This window comes from Oncorhynchus clarkii, chromosome 5 (genome assembly GCF_045791955.1).
Source record: "Oncorhynchus clarkii lewisi isolate Uvic-CL-2024 chromosome 5, UVic_Ocla_1.0, whole genome shotgun sequence".
In the NCBI taxonomy this organism is placed as follows: domain Eukaryota; kingdom Metazoa; phylum Chordata; class Actinopteri; order Salmoniformes; family Salmonidae; genus Oncorhynchus; species Oncorhynchus clarkii.
Genome location: NC_092151.1, coordinates 62,655,261 through 62,679,248, shown reverse-complemented (window position 1 = coordinate 62,679,248; position 23,988 = coordinate 62,655,261). Strand labels below are relative to the sequence as shown.

Genomic DNA, 23,988 nt, shown 5'->3' with positions numbered 1-23,988 from the left:
GAGTAAGCTTCCCCACAAGAGTTGCTCAGCGGGCTAGAGAGGAAGTTTCTTTGTCATTTCACAAAGGTGAAGATTCAACAAGTCAGTCAGTGACTCAGAGTTCATGTCAATACAAAAACAGAAGGTGAGCGATGAAGATGCAGCTACTGAAATGCACTCTATTTGCAATAAAAGTGTTGAACATGATTTTTAAATGACTACCCCATCTCTGTACACAGTGGTTGTATTTAAATAAGGTTAGGCCACACTGATTGGACCTTTGTTCTCATCTGTTGCTAACGGGAGCTTTAGACTGAAAATGCACTGGGACAAAAACAACTACATAAGAAGATTTATAAGGTTGATTTCGAGGGTCTTAAAATACAAATAAGTTGGCCCGAGACAAATAAATTGGTCCGTGACTGTTCGTCATTTGCACCATAGATACCCCATTCCGTTAAGTGCATTTGTGGTGGTTATAGCAGGTACAAGTAACTAACCACTAAATTCTCACACCTATATTATACACAGAATATGTCTCAAGTTATGTTGAAATTCATCTCCGTTCATGTCATGTCTGGTATTTTCCCCTCATCTCAACTTCAAGACCTCAGTGCTTGCTCTACCAGGCAGCCAACATAACATAAACATTACCCACGCGGTAGCCTACACATTGCAGCACACACACACACACACACTTTGTGTGCTAATCAGTAAAGAGTGAACAATAAGAGGAATTTATTAATTTGAAAAGATAAATTCCATCCATTCCAAAAAGTTAAAATCTAATTATTATATTGGCTGCCCATATTGAGTTTTACATACATACTGTAAGTGTCTCTCAGTGCTATAAAACCCTTAAAGTCTGGCTAATTAAGCAGAATTTACAGTAAAGTATGCTATAATATATTTTATCCCGTTAACTTGGACACTAAAGAAGCATGGCAGAGAAGCAAAAACAATAATTAATAAATCAAACAAATGTCTGTTTTAAGTTGTACATAATGTCTTTGCTATAACTTTGGTGTCAATGTTCCAGCGCTGTGGTTGGTCTGCCCTGTGCAGTGTGGTCAGTCAGATACATAAACCGGGAGTGGGGGGGAGGCCCTATCTCTGACATCCCTAAGGACAGTAGAAGCTCTGGGGGTCTTCAGCCTCAGCTTGTGTGGTAATGCACCGCTGGAAGAGGCTGCTGGGACCTGCTGTTCCCCCTCCTCATCTGAACACCTTCTCTTAGGGGTGGGCCTCAGCAGGGGAACCCCCGGCCACGACGATAGGGCAGGGGGGAGAAGCGGGGGCAGGAGAAGGGAGGATGAGTTTGCAGGGTGGAGGACACTGGGCATGTCTAAGATGTATGGATAGCCCCTTCTGGTTGGTAGAGCATGTGGATGGATCAGGGCAGGGGCAGGTTGCCCAGTCAGGACGGAGGGTCGGTGGTGGTAAGTGGGCAGGGTGGAAGGGTCTCTGTAGCTGGGACTCCTGCCCCAGTAGACATCCCTGTCCAGGGACTGGGTTGAACTGCTGGGTGGCGGAGACTGGGGGCTATAGGTGTTTGCATGGCGGAGCCGTAGCAGGCTGTTCTGGTGGGCAGCGTAGGCCGCAGGGCTCACCAGGCCAAAGTGGAGTTTGAGGGCCAGCAGTTCTGTGTTCAACCGGGCGTTCTCTTCACTCATGGCCACCAGGCGGCTCTCCAGCACATAATCGTTCACCCTCCTCTTCTCCCGCGACCGCTTGGCCGCCTCGTTGTTCTTGCGACGCTTCTCCCAGTAGGTGGCGTCCTTCTTCTCATTTGGGATAAACTCTCTCTTGCGCCGCAGGCCCTTGGGTGCCAGCTCCCCATCTAGGTAGGCTATGTGACCGTCCTCCACTTCCTCAATGCTCCCGTTTGGAGATAGCGACATGGGTTCCATCTGGTCTCAGTATAGAAAGTAGGATGGCTGTTTCTTTGTTGGGCAGGTAAAAGGAAGATAAGTAACTTCTCATGCACTTCTTTCAGGTTGGTTTTCTAGGATGTCACCTGTGAAGGGCAGGTTAATTAGTAAAGTATTTGTCAAATTGTATGTATAGGCTATACATTTCCACATTTCTGCTATACAGTATGTTTAAGTGCCTGGGTCACAGATCAGAAAATTTATTGATTTCTGTGTTTGACCGTTGACAGCTTTGAATTAAATGCTGTTATAGAGCCACAAAGCCCACTCCTATCCCACTGTCAGCCCACTGTCAGCCCACTGCCCAGCCCTCAGTCTGTCTTTGAGACCAGACACTTCCACGTCTAGACAAGCTGAATCTAACAGTGGTGGAAAGCCAGAGAGGAGGAGTTGTCTGAGGTGTAACCAGCCCCTCTAGTGTGACTAAAATAATCTTTGTCTGAAAGACTTCCGGAGTGTTCAAGTAAGTTGAATTGGGTGATTAATATAGTATGTAAGATGGACATGAGGCAGCATGACCTTCAAGTTAAAATGTTGGACAGTTGGTATGATACGGTATTATGTGGCTGGTCTCGGCTCTACCAGCTCTTATGTCATTCACACAAACAATTTCTAGATTTGACACAGGAACTTCTCTGGACCTGCCTCTTCTTTCAACTTGACTAATCAACTCGTATTCTTCTCCTAGCTTAGACACTGAATACACATAGTTGAGCAAATAGCTGTTTTTGTGGACTTTTAATGATTTGCAAAGTTAAGATATGAGCTACATGTCATTTGTGACATACTGATTCGTGGCTGATAGAGCGGACAAGTCAAGTGATTGAGAGTTACAAACACACGCAATCTGCTCGGTGCAGAGCAGGCTCGTTTTAGAAACAAGCAAGGTTTTGTTTTCACAATGCTGCTCTCTTGCTTTCTCTCTCTCTCTCTCTCTTTCTCTCTCCCACATACACACACACTCTCACAGTCATCTTTTTTTGATGGTGCACTCACTTGTCCACCCCCAGCTACGGATTGTCTGCAATGTGCCCACCGCTTGCTCCATCTCTTCTACCTCCCTTTCATTTTCTGTCCCTCGCCCCTTACATGGAGATTAGAGGGGGGTCAGTTAGGAGTGAGACGGCATGTGCCCTAGCCAGAGGACAATACGTACAAACAGGAACATAGAAACCCTCAGATGAAAAAGCACTACAATGGAGCCCTGCTCATCTGTTTCATTGCAGGGGAGGGTGAGTGGGTGGGTGAGTGGGTTTGGTGGGAAGCTGTGCAGGAGGAAAAAGGCTATGTTAGATTTGCTTAACCACAGCTATGAGACTACGCGGCCTGTGTGTGTAGTGTGTGAAGTGAATACACAGACGCACTCTCTCACACACATATGCAGAAACATCAGACTGAGATATTCTTAATCAATCTGGGAACATCTGAAACCGAATTCCTACAGTTACATGTTATCGAGCTATTATGCATGTTCATCTTTTTAGCCAGTGTAAAGCCACTCCTGAACCATTACATGCTTATTAATGAGCGCACCATGTCCCAATGTGAACTCTGATCTGTCTGAATGTCAGTGTTATGCAGCTCAATAGTTTGATTGATTGGTTTGGATTTCAATGTTGGCTGCTGATTGATGTTGTTTGGCCACCATGTTTCCCTACAGCAGAGAGCGCTGAGACCATTCTGTACCAGCTGTCAGCCCGTGATGCCAGCAGCATAACCACCAGAGCAACATAATAACTACAAGAATCCTCCGAAGGAGACCAGATGAATGTAGCTCTATAGGCTGAAGTAGTTATAGACAGGGTATGCAGGGACAAGCTAAGGTCCTGTAGTGGTGTGTTGCTATTGAGATAAGTGCATGTGTGACATAGACAAAAATCCACTAGAGATTTGCACTACAGATCCACAGATGACGCAATCTCGGATGCACTCCTCACTGCCCTTTCCCACACGGACAAAAGGAACACCTACAGTATGTGAGAATGCTGTTCATTCACTGCAGCTCAGCGTTCAACACCAGCGTGCCCTCCAAGCTCAGGACTAAGCTAAGGACCCGGTAAAGTCTACAGCAGTTGTATTCGGCGCATGTGACAAATGACATATCATTTGATTTGAGGACGCTGGGATTAAACACTTTCCTCTGCAACGCAATCATGGATTTTCTGACGGGCTCCACAGGTAGTGAGGGTAGGCAACAACACATCCACCACGCTAACTGTCAACACGGGGGCCCCTCAGGGGTGCATGTTTAGTCCCTTCCTGTACTCCCTATTCACCCACCACTCCAACACCTTCATTAAGTTTGCCGACAACACACCGGTGATAGGCCTGATCACCGACGACAATGAGACAACCTACAGGGAGGAAGTCAGAGACCTGACATGGTGGTGCCAGTACAACAACCTCTCCCTCAATGTCAACAAGACAAAGGAGCTGATCGTAGACTACAGGAAACAGATGGGGAGCACGCCCACATTCACATCGACAGGGCTGTAGTGGATCGGGTCGAGAGTTCCTCGGTGTCCACAGCACTGAGGACCTATCATGGTCCAAACACACCGACAGAGTCCCCTCAGGAGGCTGAAAAGATTTAGCATGGCCTCTCAGATCCTCAAAAAGTTATCCAGCTGCACCATTGAGAGCATCTTGACTGGCTGCATCACCGCTTGGTATGACAACTGCTTGACAATTTTTAGGGCCCTGACACTAACTTGTATAGAGGTCCTGGATGGCAGGAAGCTTGGCCCCAGGGACGTACTGGGCCGTACGCACTACGGCCCAGTACGTCACTGGGGCCAAGCTTCCTGCCATCCAGGACCTCTATACAAGTTAGTGTCAGGGCCCTAAAAATTGTCAAAGACTCCAAGTCTGGGACCAAAGGGATCCTGAACAGCTTCTACCTGCAAGCCTTACGACTGCTGAACAGTTAATCAAATGGCAACCTAGACTATTTGCATTGATCCCCTTCTTTTTGCACTAACTCTCTTGCGCTGGCTGTATGCACACTCACTGGACTTTACTCACACATACTACACGGACACTCCAACACACACACATACAGTGCCTTCAGAAAGTAGACACACACCTTGAATTTTTCTAAATGTGGTTGTGTTACAGCCTGAATTTAAAAATGTCACTGGCCTACACACAATACCCCATAATGTCAAAGAGGAATCATGTTTTTAGAAGTTGTTACAATTTAATTAATAATGAAAAGCTGAAAAGTCTTGAGTCAATAACTATTCAACTCTTTTGTTACTGCAAACCAAAATAAGTCCAGGAGTAAAAATTTGCTAAACAAGTCACAAAATAAGTTGAATGGACTCACTCTGTGTGCAATAATAGTGTTTAACATGATTTTTGAATGTCTACCTCATCTCTGTACCCCACACATACAATTATCGTTAAGGTCCCTCAATCGAGCAGTGCATTTCAAACACAGATTCAACCACAAAGACCAGGGAGGATTTCCAATGCTTTAAACATCCCATAAATGACTGTGCACTTGGGTGATACTACTTACTCATATGTTTTATCAAAGTCTGATCACAATCACAATTGTGCATAATACAGTGTGTCCATCCTAAACTGGTGTAATTATACTGGCAGGTACATCATCTGAAGATAACTAATGAAATGAGAATGATTACAGATGCTATCACACAGGTATCATTATCTAGATGTGTAAGATATCCTGGGTTTGATGACAACATGGCTCTCTCTGTGCACTTTTGATATTTGGTCTGTATTTTAAAGCAACAAACTACATCTGTGTGTTTTTACAAAATTCCCCAAAGGTCAAAATAACAATGAATTGTTCATTTCTATGGGTCAGATGGTTTGCCAGTGTCATGATATTCAGAAGTATCATGGTAAGCAAATTAAAACATGAAGCGCACTACATTTCTTGAGAATAATCGTTGTAATATTGGAAATAAACAAACAGCCTTATGTTGTCATTCAGAGTCACGTTTTAATGTTCCCAGCTATAGCACACAATATTTTACACAAAGCAGGTTTTTAAAGAGTTGAGTCTGCTTCTTATAATGTTACCTCGACTTATCGTGAAATGTCCTGCAAGTTCTCTTTTTTATTAATACTTTGTGAGAAGTCTGTCTGTCCTATCCTTCTATTAGATTCATTATGTAGATCTTGGCATAGCCTGAAGCAAAAATGCAATGTTATGATTAATAACACTATTGAGAAGGAGAATGTTGCAAGTACGAGAACCCCAGGAAATACAACTTTGTGATAAAAATATGATTTCTTCAAGTTTACAGTAGACCAACTCTGTTGTGCTTTGCTGCTATACTTACTCTTTGAAGTGGCAGTCAGAGCGAAGGGCATCAAAATGTACCCAAAGACTGAGGTCAGAGACAGAGAGTAAAGCTCTGCCTTGTGGTGGAGAGTACATGCACCTTGAGATTGAAAATGCACCGAGTCTGCCCAATCCCCTGCTCTAAATATACTGTAGATGGACCTCTGTCCAAGGCTTGTGGGCAAACTTCTCAAGGTTTCCCATGCTGTTGTGCCTTCTCTTTACATTGTTGTGCAACAAGCTAGAAAAATTGCAAACCATAATGATTTATGCCTCTTCTTCATCAATTCATAACTAGAAGCAAACAATCTGCTTATGGAGTGTACAATCATACCCAAACCATTTTAAACCTCATTGACGTTGCTAAAATATTTCATGGGGTGCTGCATGTTTATAGCCAGGTGCTAGAGTTGCTGGTTGCTGGAGGTAGAGCAGAGTTGTGTCGTGATGGCAGAGTGGCCTAAAACTTGCCCCAACGGTGAGTTGGAGGACATTTGTCAAGGGCTGAGGCCTAGCAAGTGGAGAGCACTGCTGCTGTGTAGGGAGTAGGACAACAGAGGACTGCAGCAGAGTGTTGCTCAGCTTCCTGAACAGTCCTCTCCAGAGACGAGTCCCTCACTGCGTGAGTTACTGCACCTGCTGCTTATTGACACGCTAATTATAGACACTGCTTTTTAGTAAGGAACTTTTAAACTTCTTCTTTTGACACCTATCCGTTTTTTTACAGCATAAGTCACAGCACCAGTTGGTCTGTTGTTGTTTCCTTCCTTGCTTTGTGAAGTACTTGAGTCTCTCTCCCGGGTACCTAATAGGAAACCATTGGTTAACCTCCTGACTTTTACTGTTAATGTTTTCAGTGATCTGTCATGGCGGCAATAACAAAACATGGATGTCCAGTACCTCTTAAATTCTCCAGAGAATATTGCCTTTACCACAAGCATGCCTTTTCAGTTAACACATACATTCCTTGAAATATAAGATATCAAATTAGTTAGGGATGTACTGTAGCAACTTTCTTGCATTGTATGTGTCTAGAGTCTATAGGAAAAGTACTGTTTTATAAACACTGTTTTTCATAAAAGTACTTTACTAACACTTTTATTGACACTTTGAAATGTTCTCGTCGACAGAAGAAGAACAGCAAAAAGCTCCATTATTAATTTTCTGGTTGTTCTACCATCTACATGTAGAGCCAGACTAACTAAACCTTTGTACATCTGCACAGTTTGTACTGTTTTCAACAGGGAATAAAATACCAAAATACATGTTTACTTGAAGATAATATTATCTGCTGATATTATCTCTGTTTTTTTCAACCTTTTCCCCCTCTTTTATTTAGAACAATAATTGGTCACTTAAAAACATTTTGTCATTGCTATAATCACTTTTACTATGTACATTTGGAAAGGTCTTACAGGTCCTACACAGGCTGACGAACGTTTCACATTTCTCCTAGATGTCACTTATGCAACAAAAATGCCCAAAGTAGCATGATTGTAGTGCTTTTTTGTATGTTGCACAAAGGTATTCTAAATAAGTTAAAGAAAGTTGTTCATCTGTTTCAAGAACTAGATCATAGCCAGTATCAAAGTTTTATCAAATGTTATCTGTTTGTAATAGGGAAGTCACCTCATTTAAAATATACCCAGATCTGAGATGCCACGTCCAAAATAGACTTGCTATTGTAACACCTCCAAAAAGTCTGAAAACCAGAATACTGTAAGTTAAGACAAACGTTTCGGTGTTGAAAGTATAATTCTCTGATTACTGCTCCAAGTTGAGACTTGAGAGTGACAGCGGTAAGTCAAGCTGTGGACTGCCAGTGCATTGGGTAAGAAAAAAAACATATTTGACCCATTTACCTTACTCTCTGTAGCTCGATATGTCATATGTATAGGGAACTTTAATTTAGACATTGTCTGTCCACCACAGAGGTGAGTGAAAATGTTATGAAAATGAACACAGGACCCTTACCTTCTGCTGCTGGCAACTATATTCCAGTAAGTACAACACTGACGCAATGTGACAATGACCTCAGTCAATGTTCCACCGCCCGCCCATTGTGTCTCTGTGAGCAGCAGACGGTAACTTACAGAACTGTACACTCATCCTTCCCCTGTATCTCACCTGAAGTTCACCTACGATGAGGTGGCTTCGTCACAGACCACCACAATGTGTGACCTCACACTCAACCTTTTTTTTTCTCTTTCTTAGCATATTAAGTCTGTCTGTCTGTCTACCCCCCACTCCACCTAGCCTAGCCCATCCCTTCTGTTCTGTGTGTCTGTATCCTCCTCAGTCACCCTCAATGTGGTGGTCGTGGCTTACTTATTTTCATCGTCTCGGGAGATGTGTTTGAGCAGAGGGAGGCTGGAAGTGTCAGCCATTAGATCTGGTACCTGGCTTACCAGGTCCTTCCCGTTTCTCTCTTTCTAGCCCCTTACCTATCACTCTGTATTCTTGGGTGTGATAAGGCAGTTTACCTCAAATGACCAGTTTTACACAACAACTTTTAATAAAAGGGTTGTCCTTTGTCATACTAGGGGTGACATTTCTTTGTCTACTGGGGTAGACACTGGAAGTGGGATCCTGTGAAAACGTTGTATAGCTTTATTATAAAGGATTATCCTGTAAACCTGAGGTCAAGTACAATCCTGCTAAGATTGGGAGATTCCAGTGCAATGGTGAAATAACATAGTCCTACTGTGTCAGCCAACGTTTTAATTATCCAGCGTCAACAGTTAGGCTACATTTGTTCACAACTGTCATGATCTTTCTAGTTTGTTAACAACTAATTCATAATTACTTCTTGCAATTTGACATACATTTTTTTAGGGGGGTTGACCTGTATGATTTGGAAGATTTTGACAAACAATACTTTATTGACCAAGCATGTCATGACTGAGATTCCATGTCATGTTGTACAGTACTCCATCTAGTGGCTTATCATAGAAACAAGTCTTGTATTTTTTTGAGAAGAGTCTATCCGCGGGTCGCAGGCAGGCCTACTGTTACAAGCAGCCTCAACGGCAGTGGGCGTGGCATGTAGTGAGGCAATGCTAATAGGCGTTTCATGCTGGGCGCCCCTTGTAGTAACTGCAGTCTGCAGGTAGACATTATTGCATGGATTGCCATAGATTATAACGTGTTGTGCAGTACAGTGCTATACTGCTGGATGCCTAGTAAGGGTTTACTCATGAAGAACCTGATTCAGGTCAAGCCTAGTCCTGTACTAAAAAGCACTTTCGATGACGAATATCCAATTGGCTTTTTTAGTGCAGCAATATGTTTAATCTAGGTTCTGGGAAACCAGCCCGTAGAATGTGGCCAGTGGAAATCAACCATTACGGGACCTATGGAGACATCTGGTCAACTCTGAATTTTCTTTCCGTTGAGTGATGACCATGCTTCAAGGGTTCATTAGTTACCCAGTTAGGTCTCCAATGTCATCTCGTTTTCTTACTATTACTAGTAGTCGTTTTGTTACTATAGCTGTAGCTATACTCGTTTTGTAGTTACTGTGCACTAAATGGCTTTAGTTTGGTTTGAATTGTATTTATAGTCATACATTCAGCTATTTACTGCCATAGCAGCAGGCAGGAGGTGATGATAGGGAAACCATATCTCATATTGAATGAGTGATGTTCTCACATGAGTGTGAAGGGCCTCAGTCAAAAATGACATGTGCTCAAAAGAGTCTGGTGTTAACAGACGTGTCCATGCTGTCACCATTCAGCACCATTGGTTTCACACCCCAGAGCAGCGTGGCAATGACACTCTTCTCTCGTGAGCTCTCCTCACCCACATGAAATAGAGTTCACATATGGCTGGTATAAATAACTCGTATAGAAGTATTGTATTTAGTTATTTGACAATGAGTAGGCTACTGTAGGAATTTGGTGTTCTAGAATCACTTGCTATTATTTTGGCAAGTCTGTACTGGAACACCTGTAGGTGCACAGTTTACAATGGTGAGAGGTCTATGTGCAAAAGTGTGAACATATGAATTAATCATAAGCCTAGTGCTTTTCTTACCACTGTTTAGAACATCGGTGGCGTCATCTTAGATGTGCAGTTAAAGCTACTGAAGGGTATACTGTGAATCGCCATACTTCAAGGTGTTAAACGTGGTTTAGGAAAAGGGTTAAGGTTAGAGGAAAGGTTACCTGACTTTAAACCTTCCCCTAACCTTAACCCTTTAACCCAACTCTTAAACTTAACCCATACCCCTAGCCTAGCTAGCGTTGGCCAGCTAGCTAACGTTAGCCACTTGGCCACCTAGCTAGAATTCGTAACATACCCATGAGTTTTGCAAATTCGTAACATATTGTATGTTTTGCATATTCGTAACATATAATATATATTGTAATAGTCGGTGATTGACATCCACAAATGAATACATACCATATGAAACGTAACATATACTAAATGGAGTGTCTGGGATTTACAGTGCCTTGCGAAAGTATTCGGCCCCCTTGAACTTTGCGACCTTTTGCCACATTTCAGGCTTCAAACATAAAGATATAAAACTGTATTTTTTTGTGAAGAATCAACAACAAGTGGGACACAATCATGAAGTGGAACGACATTTATTGGATATTTCAAACTCTTTTAACAAATCAAAAACTGAAAAATTGGGCGTGCAAAATTATTCAGCCCCCTTAAGTTAATACTTTGTAGCGCCACCTTTTGCTGCGATTACAGCTGTAAGTCGCTTGGGGTATGTCTCTATCAGTTTTGCACATCGAGAGACTGACATTTTTTCCCATTCCTCCTTGCAAAACAGCTCGAGCTCAGTGAGGTTGGATGGAGAGCATTTGTGAACAGCAGTTTTCGTTCTTTCCACAGATTCTCGATTGGATTCAGGTCTGGACTTTGACTTGGCCATTCTAACACCTGGATATGTTTATTTTTGAACCATTCCATTGTAGATTTTGCTTTATGTTTTGGATCATTGTCTTGTTGGAAGACAAATCTCCGTCCCAGTCTCAGGTCTTTTGCAGACTCCATCAGGTTTTCTTCCAGAATGGTCCTGTATTTGGCTCCATCCATCTTCCCATCAATTTTAACCATCTTCCCTGTCCCTGCTGAAGAAAAGCAGGCCCAAACCATGATGCTGCCACCGCCATGTTTGACAGTGGGGATGGTGTGTTCATCTGTGTTGCTTTTACGCCAAACATAACGTTTTGCATTGTTGCCAAAAAGTTCAATTTTGGTTTCATCTGACCAGAGCACCTTCTTCCACATGTTTGGTGTGTCTCCCAGGTGGCTTGTGGCAAACTTTAAACGACACTTTTTATAGATATCTTTAAGAAATGGCTTTCTTCTTGCCACTCTTCCATAAAGGCCAGATTTGTGCAATATACGACTGATTGTTGTCCTATGGACAGAGTCTCCCACCTCAGCTGTAGATCTCTGCAGTTCATCCAGAGTGATCATGGGCCTCTTGGCTGCATCTCTGATCTGTCTTCTCCTTGTATGAGCTGAAAGTTTAGAGGGACGGCCAGGTCTTGGTAGATTTGCAGTGGTCTGATACTCCTTCCATTTCAATATTATCGCTTGCACAGTGCTCCTTGGGATGTTTAAAACTTGGGAAATCTTTTTGTATCCAAATCCGGCTTTAAACTTCTTCACAACAGTATCTCGGACCTGCCTGGTGTGTTCCTTGTTCTTCATGATGCTCTCTGCGCTTTTAACGGACCTCTGAGACTATCACAGTGCAGGTGCATTTATACGGAGACTTGATTACACACAGGTGGATTGTATTTATCATCATTAGTCATTTAGGTCAACATTGGATCATTCAGAGATCCTCACTGAACTTCTGGAGAGAGTTTGCTGCACTGAAAGTAAAGGGGCTGAATAATTTTGCACGCCCAATTTTTCAGTTTTTGATTTGTTAAAAAAGTTTGAAATATCCAATAAATGTCGTTCCACTTCATGATTGTGTCCCACTTGTTGTTGATTCTTCACAAAAAAATACAGTTTTATATCTTTATGTTTGAAGCCTGAAATGTGGTAAAAGGTCGCAAAGTTCAAGGGGGCCGAATACTTTCGCAAGGCACTGTACCTACAGAAAAATACGAAATGCTCTGAGACCAGGTTGCAGCCAGCCAACAACCAGCCAGCCAACAACCAGCCAGCCATTCTAAGGCATATCAGTATGTGAATTGGTAAAACGCCCGCTTTTCGATAAAAATGCATTGAATTAGCCTACCAGTCAAACGTTTGGACAAATCTACTCATTCAAGGGTTTTTCTTTATTTTTAACTATTTTCTACATTGTAGAATAATAGTGAAGACATCAAAACTATGAAATAACACATATGGAATCATGTAGTGACCAAAAAAGTGTTAAACAAATCAAAATATATTTTCTATTTGAGGTTCTTCAAAGTAATTCAAAGCCTTAATGACAGCTTTGCACACTCTTAGCATTCTCTCAACCAGCTTCATGAGGTAGTCACCTGGAATGCATTTCAATTAACAGGTGTGCCTTGTTAAAAGTTAATTTGTGGAATTTCTTTCCTTCTTAATGCGTTTGAGCCAATCAGTTGTGTTGTGACGGTAGGGGTGGTGTACAGAAGATAGCCTTATTTGGTTAAATACCAAGTCCATATTATGGCAAGAACAGCTCAAATAAGTAAAGATAAACGACAGTCCATCATTACTTTAAGACATGAAGGTCAGTCAATCTGGAAAAATTAGAACTTTGAACGTTTCTTCAAGTGCAGTCACAAAAACCATCAGGCACTATGATGAAACTGGCTCTCATTAGGACCACCACAGGAAAGGATTACCCCAGAGTAACCTCTGCTGCAGAGGATAAGTTCATTAGAGTTACCAGCCTCAGAAATTGCAGCCCAAATAAATGCTTCACAGAGTTCAAGAAACAGACATTTAAACATAAACTGTTCAGAGGAGACTGTGAATCAGGCCTTCATGGTCGAATTCCTGCAAAGAAACCACTACTAAAGGACACCAATAATAAGAAGAGACTTGCTTAGGCCAAGAAACACGAGTTATGGACATTAGACCAGTGGAAATCTGTCCTTCGGTCTGATTAGTCCAAATTTGAGATTATGGGTTCCAACCAAAGTGTCTTTGTGAGACGCAGAGTTAGAGAATAGATGATATCTGCATGTGGGGTTCCCAAGGTGAAGCATGGAGGAAGAGGTGTGATGGTGTGGGGGTGCTTTGCTGGTGACACTGTCTGTGATATATTTAGAATTCAAGGCACACTTAACCAGCATGGCTACCACAACATTCTGCGGCAATACGCCATCCCATCTGGTTTGCGCTTAGTGGGACTATCATTTTGTTTTTCAACAGGACAATGACCCAACACACCTCCAGGCTGTGTAAGGGCTATTTGACCAAGAAGGAGAGGGATGGAGTGCTGCATCAGATGACCTGGCCTCCACAATCACCCGACCTCAACCCAATTGAGATGGTTTGGGATGAGTTGGACCGCAGAGGGAAGGAAAAGCAGCCAACAAGTGCTCAGCATATGTGAGAACTCCTTCAAGACTGTTGGAAAAGCATTCCATGTGAAGCTGGTTGAGAGAATGCCAAGAGTGTGCAAAGCTGTCATCAAGGCAAAAGGTTGCCCACAAATGTTCTAATCAGTAGTAAGAAAAGCACTAGGCCTTTAACAAATTGTTTCTAAATGTTTTGGTTACAACATGATTCCATATGTGTTATTTCATAGTTTTGATGTCTTCACTATTATTCTACAATGTAGAAAACAGTAAAAATAAAGAAAAACCATTGAATGAGTAGGCGTGTTCAAACTTTTGAATGGTACTGTATATCTAACTAATGTGCAATAGTTGGCAATAAGGGAATTCACGGCGTGGGGATTACCACCCACCAACCAACCAAAAAGAGCACCTAGTTTCAGTGAAGCCTTATTCGAAGCTTCACACTGCAGAAAAACTGCTTTTTGAACAGTCAAATTCAAACCAATATTGCTCATCTCCATTTTTTAGCGGTCAAAGCATTTTAAATCCATAGTTGCAGAGTGTGTTTTCGAAGGTTGATTGTCGTGTTAGTTTTTCTAATGCTTGCCATTAGGCTAATACAGCAATTGTGTTTGTGTACAGAACAGAGCGAGCCATTGAATTAAAAGTGATTGAAAATGTATCTTTGACTGCTTTCATTACTACCCTACTTGTTTATATGAGAATGTGAAAAATATTTTCTGCTCTTTGAAAAATATATATTTTTATTCCATTGGTGTTAAAAATGCAACATTTAATGTTGGGGGGAAAAATGCAGTCTGTCTATTTTACCCCTGAATAATTTAATATTCACTGTACTTGTAAAAGTGGTTAAACCAGTTGTATTGATGTGTCATTTGAAAAAGAACACTTGTATTAGATATACAGCAGAATATGAAGAGGACATTCTATGGAGCCCCATCTTGTGTTCCACAGAATATTTGCTGTCCTAAATATAAAATATAAAAACCAACCTGCTCATTTTTAAGATATGCAAAGAGGGAGAATTTCCACATATTATCTTTTATATCCTATTCAACTAAATAGAAAATCACCACAAATTCACCGAAAATACCGGTGTCATATTCCTCATGTAACAGTCTGAGATTATTTTAATAAACTCCCAGTTCACTCTCAAAATGTAATTAATGCACATATGGTATTTATAACAATATTTTAAACTACGATTTGCAATTGATTAGCAACCACTCAATAAATACAGTGTCCATGTATTATTTGACATGATCTGACATTGAATACATGCCATTAAATTAGGCCTGTGTATAATCTGGGGTTGATTTGTTCTAAGCCACGCCGTTAGCTAGCAGCTGTCTGGACTGAGGTACCTTCTGAGCTGAGTCAATTTGTTGAACCTGCCCCTGAAGCTTCTGTGTATGTCCAGGGCCTGGTTCTGCCGCTCATACTCCTCCAGTGTGGCAGGTAGAGAGGCAGGCTGGGGTACAGGGCTGGCTGGGGGAGGCAGAGGGAGCCCCAGGGCATCAGATTGGTAGGCACTGATGAGTGACTCAGACAGGGCAGCAGGCTGTGCAGTGGAACCGTGCCATGGGAACGCAGGGTGGCTGGGCCTGCCTCTTTCCCCAGGCCCATGTGGTACTGCAGGGTGATCAACTCAGCCCTCAGCCGGGCATTCTCCTCACTCAGGGCCAGCAGCTGGCCCTCCAGCATCAGGTCATTCACCCTCCTCTTCTCCTGCGAGCGCTTGGCCGACTCGTTGTTCTTGTGGCGCTTATCCCAGTAGTTGGCGTCCTTTTTATCGGCAGGGGTCATCTCTCTTTTGCGGCGCGTGCTGGGGTACAGATGGCTCTGGCAGGTCCGGAGCCTCAGTTGTCTGTGGTCCAGAAGGGACGGCCGGACCTCTGGGAAGAGGAGGCCAGGGTCCCACATCTCCTCCTCCCCACCACTGCTCTCCACTGAGGAGGAGGGCTGGCCCATATCATCCAGGGGCCTTTCGCTACTCCGTGGGGTAGACATGTCACTCAGTAGGCTATGAGAGGACAAAGAGGCTGTAAAGGCTCTATAGTACAATTGCTTTTGAAGACATTATTCACACCTGATGTATTACTTGTGATGTGTTGCATAGTAGGTCTGCAAGCTATGCCTAATTCAAAGGCTGCAGAAAATATTATAAAAAGAATATTAGACTTTATACAAAATATTTATACAAAAGTAGCCAAGGCTGGAATTTCAACCAATACATTGAAAATGCTGATGGGAAAACACTAAAACCATTAACTACACAGTGCTCTAGGTTATGTTTAAATGCAGTTTTGGTAAGCAAGTGACCATTTAGATATTTAACTTTTACAAAAAAATAAGAAAATCTGAACGGCATTTTGGGCTTTTGTCGTGTGTTTTCTGCATCCTATACATTTTGCCATGACATATAAATTCTGTTTAGTGAGTTTTTAGGAAGTATAAGAGGAGTTGAGGTTTGAAATATAGTTTGGCTACAAGCTCTAGCAGGCCTACCTTTTTGTCGCTGTCACGATGTGAAGTGCTGAAGTGATAATGAGACAAGGCGCATATTTCGCTCTGAGCTGTGAAACTTTTGTGCATGTTGTGTGTTTATTTCTGTGCAAGCGCGCTCGTCTGTGTGGTTGACAGAAACAATGGTCATTATCAATGATTGTGTCTAGTTTCTTCAGGAGTTCTGAAAGGTGAAATCCAGATCACCGTTGTAAAAAGTAAATCCAGAAAGGATCTAAATGACCTGCCCTATGTATTGTCAACGTAGCCGTAGCCTACCTTTTACAAGCCTCCTCTCCACAGAAATGGGCCAGTGTTTGTGTACTTTATCATGTATCTGTGGATGGGCCAATGGGCATGTGGTGAGTGGAGGATTGTCCAGGCAGTAAGGGGGGGACTGTCCTGTGAGAAGAGGGTGCAGTTGCGGTGAACATGTTGCTTGTGCTCTCTTGTGACTCATCCATAGGTCTTCCTTAGTTCCAAACTGCCGAAGCTCAACTACCTGACCGATTCTGTGGTCGCAATGACTCATAAAGTCTCTATTTCCTAGAACTGAAAGGGTTAAACCACAGACATTCACCTGAATAAATGTCTAGTTTCACTTACCACAAGTATGCCTTTTATGCCATTACTGTAGAAGTGAAAAAGCAACTGTCTGTGGGAGTAGGGATACATTTAGAGATTTTGTAGACAGTGGCAGGGCTTGTTGTGGTGCTCAGACTTGTGCATGGTAGTGATTTCAGGATTCATTATATTACAGGTACCAGGTGGCATCACCATTGTCTGAAGTGGTTTCCTCTTCATTTACCTGCACTGAACTGATAACATATGGTGGCTGAAAACAATGTGGTTGACGGCCTTTCAGGTATTTGCTGTCACCTGTCCAGTTCTTTCACATTAGTGCAGATGGAAGTGAGGATATGAGGGGAGAAAGTTACTTTAAACTATTGAGATGCAGCCCAGGTTTCAGTTCATTGTGTGGCAAAACCACTTCCTGCCTTTATGCTGGCATGGAATTCCCCTCCTCGGTCTACATAGGCCAACCATATATCAACAAAGTGACCCTCTAGGCAAGTAGCAGAACCCCGTCCAGCTCACCCTTTCACCCTCCCAACTCCATCACAGCTAACGTACACATGATGCTGTGCCCACATACAGTCTCAAATACAGTACTTCCACAAAGTGTGTACCAGTAAACGTCAAGTATTGTTAGCCTGGTTATGACTCCTTATCTTACTCCCTACTCTTTAGCCATGTATCTGAAATACTTTTGAAAAAGCCTTGTTTCTTGTGCTAGCTGTTTGTAGTTGTCAGAAGTGTGTGCATGTTGACAATAGAGTACGTGTGAATGACAAGACGTGGTTCTATTTTAAAAGGCCAATCTGAAATGGTCTTTGCATGATTCCTAGTCCTAAGCTGCTAACCACTTTTCACAGGAAGTTTCACTGCCTCATTTAGCTCTCTGGGTGTAACCTTCTGCTTCAGATGCAGTGTGACTGGGTGACTGAGAGCAGAGGTTGGTCAGAGCCTGGCTGTCGGCCCCTCCATCAGAAAAGCACAGTTTTCTCACACTGATCCACTCATTCATGGGAAAGATGGACCAGGCATAGACAAGTGATGGTACTGTACAGATCCAGTAATATGTAATGAGCTACAGAGATTCTAGTTTGACAAGGTTTGACCCCACAGTTTGTGCAAGTGTACAAGTACCTAATTTTGTGTCATGGTGTTACTCTGGCTCTGATCTCATGTGGAAGATGCCTTAGTGATTGAGTATGGGTTTGATCTACAGTAACCAGGCGGGATGGAGCTTGGTCAAAATGGCCTCCAGTCCTCTCTCAGAAGGCCTGTGTGTCAACTGTCTGTTGTGTGCTAATTGGCCACAGTTTGACCCCACAGTGACATCGCTCTGTAAAATGTACCAAAGATACTGCGGTATATCTGTCCATCCATCTCTCTGTTGCTTTGGTGTGGACATCAATTAGCAACCATCCCAACTGTTATATGGTAAGTAGGCCTCCACCTTTTGAACTATTTCTAATGGTGTGATGGATTCACATTGAAGTGTGTATGTGTGAATGCTTGCTGAGGGATATGAGGTTTAGCAGGTATAATAGCCAGCAGTTAAACTGTAGTGGAAAAAGCCTGGCTGACTGGTCTTATTGTGTGTGGAGGTTTGAGACCCCCATGCCACAACACATCTAAGAAAACCACTCTGCTGCAAGCCCACATTTAAAAATAGATTGGACTGATTGTACTTGATGAAAATACACAGATGTGAATGAAAAGGGTGCCATGCTGCCTGCTTAGCGAGTACCACTTCCTCCCATACCTGGCACGAACTCAGGACCCCCTCCTTGCTAGCACACGTGACAGCCCTCCTTCGAGTGTCTTAGCCCATCGCGTCACCGCAAAAGCCAGCTATTGAGGCGACACAAGCAGGACATTTAAGGCCGAGGAGTAAGTTTCACACATCTCCATGTGCTACATGAACACACGGACCCTCGCGTTCAAGGATTAGACTGTGGCCCTTTTGAGGATAATTCAGCGGAGGGTACGAGTAAAACACATAAGCACATTTAACACTATGTTAGATAGACGACATGCAATTGAACTGGATGTAAGATATTTATGTGATGACACATGATGACCATTTAGTATAGTTTAGAAACCGTTTAATAAACTGTTTAGTGGATTATCAAGCTGCAGTGGATATTTATAACCACCAGATGGCAATGCAACAGAGAAAAGCACAAGAAGGTGTGCTGACTGAACAATGCATTAGTTTGTATTATTACACACAGATCCATCTGAATACAAGCATCTTATTACACATGGATTTATAACCTAAAACATGCGTTGAGCTATTTAGCTATATATCTTTGTGGCTTTTATATACGTTTATATTTCATTGTTGCCTTTTGAACAATAATGGTGATAATGTGCCTTTTGACCTAAAGGAATTGATCTACTGTTTTGATATACAATCCTGGCAGTTGCTGTGGTTCCATCGTGATTCCAGGCCACTTAGTAGTTCCCACTGTTGTGGCCACCTTGGTTTTGTTGGTCAGCATCAGTCCTCTGAATGCGGTTGAGAACTTGAGATGCATAAGAGGAATGGAAAGAGAATTTAGACCATATAGACCATATAATACACATTGAATGTAATGGGCTTCTTATTGTAACATATTTCTTTCACAAACATCATTGATTATCACATGATTAGTGATTTATCATAGTGATTTAACAGAAAATCAAAAATTGTACTAGCAAGTGGACAATGTTATGCCATAAACAATGTAATTGTGTGACTGGTGTCAATAAATGACCGGTGTCAATAAATGACCGGTGTCAATAAATGACCGGTGTCAATAAATGGTGGTCTTTTTGTAGCGAGGACCTTCCGTTTAAGGATGAAGACTTAGTGGCCACCACTGGGAGGGAGCTCATTGTGGCCCTTCGTCCTCATCTCAGTCCTCCTGCAGCTCAGAGTGCACTAATAGGCCTTCCTTATGACAGGCTGATTACCTGGAGCTGAGAGACACATCCACAGTCCCACTGTTTGTCCTCCCTCCGAGAGAGAGAATGAGAGAGAGGGAGGAAGAGGGGGAGATGAGGGAAGAGGCAGAGAGGGGGGTGATGTGGGGAAGAAAAGGAGACCTCTGTATTGTGAGGGGAAATAATATAAAAGCCATGGTGAAAGAAAATCAGAACTGTGAGTTTGGCCAGGTACAGTGCCTTGCGAAAGTATTCGTCCCCCTTGAACTTTGCGACCTTTTGCCACATTTCAGGCTTCAAACAAAGATATAAAACTGTATTTTTTTGTGAAGAATCAACAACAAGTGGGACACAATCATGAAGTGGAACGACATTTATTGGATATTTCAAACTTTTTTAACAAATCAAAAACTGAAAAATTGGGCGTGCAAAATTATTCAGCCCCCTTAAGTTAATACTTTGTAGCGCCACCTTTTGCTGCGATTACAGCTGTAAGTCGCTTGGGGTATGTCTCTATCAGTTCTGCACATCGAGAGACTGAAATTTTTTCCCATTCCTCCTTGCAAAACAGCTCGAGCTCAGTGAGGTTGGATGGAGAGCATTTGTGAACAGCAGTTTTCAGTTCTTTCCACAGATTCTCGATTGGATTCAGGTCTGGACTTTGACTTGGCCATTCTAACACCTATATATGTTTATTTTTGAACCATTCCATTGTAGATTTTGCTTTATGTTTTGGATCATTGTCTTGTTGGAAGACAAATCTCCGTCCCAGTCTCAGGTCTTTTGCAGACTCCATCAGGTTCTTCCAGAATGGTCCTGTATTTGGCTCCATCCATCTTCCCATCAATTTTAACCATCTTCCCTGTCTCTGCTGAAGAAAAGCAGGCCCAAACCATGATGCTGCCACCACCATGTTTGACAGTGGGTATGGTGTGTTCAGGGTGATGAGCTGTGTTGCTTTTACGCCAAACATAACGTTTTGCATTGTTGCCAAAAAGTTACATTTTGGTTTCATCTGACCAGAGCACCTTCTTCCACATGTTTGGTGTGTCTCCCAGGTGGCTTGTGGCAAACTTTAAACGACACTTTTTATGGATATCTTTAAGAAATGGCTTTCTTCTTGCCACTCTTCCATAAAGGCCAGATTTGTGCAATATACGACTGATTGTTGTCCTATGGACAGAGTCTCCCACCTCAGCTGTAGATCTCTGCAGTTCATCCAGAGTGATCATGGGCCTTTTGGCTGCATCTCTGATCAGTCTTCTCCTTGTATGAGCTGAAAGTTTAGAGGGACGGCCAGGTCTTGGTAGATTTGCAGTGGTCTGATACTCCTTCCATTTCAATATTATCGCTTGCACAGTGCTCCTAAATCTGGCTTTAAACTTCTTCACAACAGTATCTTGGACCTGCCTGGTGTGTTCCTTGTTCTTCATGATGCTCTCTGCGCTTTTAACGGACCTCTGAGACTATCACAGTGCAGGTGCATTTATACGGAGACTTGATTACACACAGGTGGATTGTATTTATCATCATTAGTCATTTAGGTCAACATTGGATCATTCAGAGATCCTCACTGAACTTCTGGAGAGAGTTTGCTGCACTGAAAGTAAAGGGGCTGAATAATTTTGCACGCCCAATTTTTCAGTTTTTGATTTGTTAAAAAAGTTTGAAATATCCAATAAATGTCGTTCCACTTCATGATTGTGTCCCACTTGTTGTTGATTCTTCACAAAAAAATACAGTTTTATATCTTTATGTTTGAAGCCTGAAATATGGCAAAAGGTCGCAAAGTTCAAGGGAGCCGAATACTTTCGCAAGGCACTGTATTTCCAGAACAAAGACATAGTGTTTCAGTTTCTCCACACAGCCCTTCCTGCTCATAGATACTCTCATCAGACCTGTAGTCTGATGTTAACCTTATTAGCATTGTGACAAAGGATGAATCTCAAAATCATTTCCTTGTTTCCTCTTGACCTCTCCCGTTCTCCTGAGACTATTGAGATTCAGTCAAAGACGTCAGTGAGATCTTCAGTGCGGATGAGTATATCTCAATGGTCTAGTGTTGAATGGACTGGGAAAAGGAGCTGGAAAATGAGGGACCACTGGTGTTTCTGTTCTCAAACTAAGCACTGATAACCTTTCCCCCTTTATATTTGCCTGTTTTTCTCCCGTCTCTCTCCTGACGCTTTGTCCCTGCCCTCCTTTCCTCCCTCTCTTTCTGGCAGGTACAGGTGGAACATGTTGATAGTGAAGCTACCTGGGAGATGGAGAGGGGCAGAGACAGAGATAAAGGTAGCGAGGGAGAAGAGAGGGAACAATCCCATGCAGGTGAATGTTATGAAATGCTGTGGAGGGTGGATGGACAGTTACCACCACGTTAATGTTCAGCCGTGGTCTGACTCTGCTGAGGTTGTTGGTGCGCGCCACAGTCACTTGGTCACGGGTCTTATGTGACACCCATGGGACACACATGCTATGGAGGGATGCTCCAGAGACGCTGTTTACAGGTGAGAGTTGTTCACAATCACCTACACAGGTGTTTGTGTGTGAAACAGGCAAACAATTTAACATTGAGCTATGGATTTGTTAGTTTATTTATTTAAGGTGGGAGCTTATTCGAGTTTGTGCTGTTATGCCCGAAGCACCTGTTATCTATTTTCTTTGTAAAGAGAAAAGGCATTAGAGAGTTACAGCTACGGAGGCCCTTTCTCAGGCCTGTCTGAGGTGAACTGGGTTGACATTCATTCCACTGAATATGATTCTGTCTCCTCTTTAGGTTATGACGACAGATGAAAACAGGGTATCTACTTCCCGAACCAGAATTCACCACCTCTTGTTGTGTTACCTGCTGAGAGTCCGGGCTTAAAAGGATTTCTGCTCAAATTGTTGGATCGACACTTCTTTTTACCAACCACTTATCAAAAGAAGACCTTCAACTCAAGCTGGGTTAACTCATGTTCGGTAGGTATTTTGTCTACTGCTGATCAAACATCTTAAATATTAAAACTTGGGACCATTTGATTTGACACTCAGTCACCTAGTAACATAGCATTTTGTGTCTTTCTATTGAGAATAGGTCACAGTCAATGATTCGTTTCCCTTTCTCTGTGTGTTCTGTGAGGTAGTAAGCATGGCAGCAATGTAATGAGTTAGAAGGCTGCCATGCGAGTCAATGTTATAAATAACTTGTTGTCTGTTGTTTTCTGATGTTTCACTCCTCCAGAACAGCGTCTGTGGTCATTATGGCACCGTGCCCAAAGGGGATAATACCACCAACCCTGAAACCGGTCAGTCCAGTCTTTGTGTCCATCCATATTTGCATGAAACAAAGAAAAGTGTTTAGATGTCAAATAAAGCATCCAATATATGACCTTTGACCTAGTTTGATAATGACGGAGTGTTTTAAGGGGTCCGGTTTCCTCAGAAGAAGCTATTAGAGTAATTTCTGTCTTCTCCAGGCACGGTATGGGCGAATAGGGACCTGCAAGATTCCCCCTGAGAGATGGCATAATAACACACTACAGTCTGTCACTCGCACACACACACACACACACATACATGATCTCATCCTAACTCCATCTGTGATGGAGAGTGACCTGACCTAGTAATAGATAAAGCACATTTGCAGTTAAATAAGGCTTTTCTTTAACTCTGTTTATAACACATATCACGTGGGAGGTGAGAGCAAACAGCCGCCGCTTCCACAAACATTGACAGCAGAGATCCTTTCTGTGTTTCCACTGGGACCGATATACCGTGAGTCACAGAGTACACTGTGATCCAACACTGCTGGCACAAACACGCTAACCCACTAATTGACAAACTCTCACATCTCTCTCTCTCTCTCTCTCTCTCTCTCTCTCTCTCTCTCTCTCTCTCTCTGTTTCTCTCTCTCTCTGTCTCTCTCTCTGTTTCTCTCTCTCTGTTTCTCTCTCTGTTTCTCTCTCTCTCTGTTTCTCTCTCTCTCTTTCTCTCTCTCTCTGTTTCTCTCTCTCTCTGTTTCTCTCTCTCTCTGTTTCTCTCTCTCTCTGTTTCTCTCTCTCTCTCTCTCTGTTTCTCTCTCTCTCTCTCTCTGTTTCTCTCTCTCTCTCTCTCTCTCTGTTTCTCTCTCTCTCTCTGTTTCTCTCCCTCTCTGTTTCTCTCTCTCACTCTCTCTCTGTTTCTCTCTCTCTCTGTTTCTCTCTCTCTCTTTCTCTCACTCTCTCTCTCTCTCTCTGTTTCTCTCTCTCTCTCGCTCTCTGTTTCTCTCTCACTCTCTCTCTCTCTTTCTCTC

The 23,988-nt window shown here is 42.7% G+C and overlaps 1 protein-coding gene across 2 annotated transcripts; it reads right to left on the bottom strand.

Annotated features, from left to right (window-relative positions):
• Nucleotides 1-319: 319 nt before the first annotated feature.
• Nucleotides 320-16,292, bottom strand: LOC139410154 (nuclear factor interleukin-3-regulated protein-like). 2 transcript variants are annotated; one of them, XM_071155600.1, is made up of 3 exons: nt 16,221-16,292; nt 15,077-15,735; nt 703-1,996 (listed from the first exon to the last, which is right to left on the bottom strand). In XM_071155600.1, the coding sequence occupies exon 3, from the start codon at nt 1,887-1,889 to the stop codon at nt 1,050-1,052; it is 840 nt and encodes a 279-aa protein (XP_071011701.1). In that variant the 5' UTR covers nt 1,890-1,996; nt 15,077-15,735; nt 16,221-16,292; the 3' UTR covers nt 703-1,049. The 2 variants fall into 2 exon arrangements, with proteins under 2 accessions (XP_071011702.1, XP_071011701.1); XM_071155601.1 differs by lacking the exons at nt 15,077-15,735; nt 16,221-16,292 and adding an exon at nt 8,203-8,462 and having other exon boundaries at nt 320-1,996.
• Nucleotides 16,293-23,988: the final 7,696 nt, after the last annotated feature.

What these genes read in the sequence shown, in the direction of transcription:
- LOC139410154 (XM_071155600.1), bottom strand. Translation starts at nt 1,889, where the DNA reads ATGGAACCCATGTCGCTATCTCCAAACGGGAGCATTGAGGAAGTGGAG.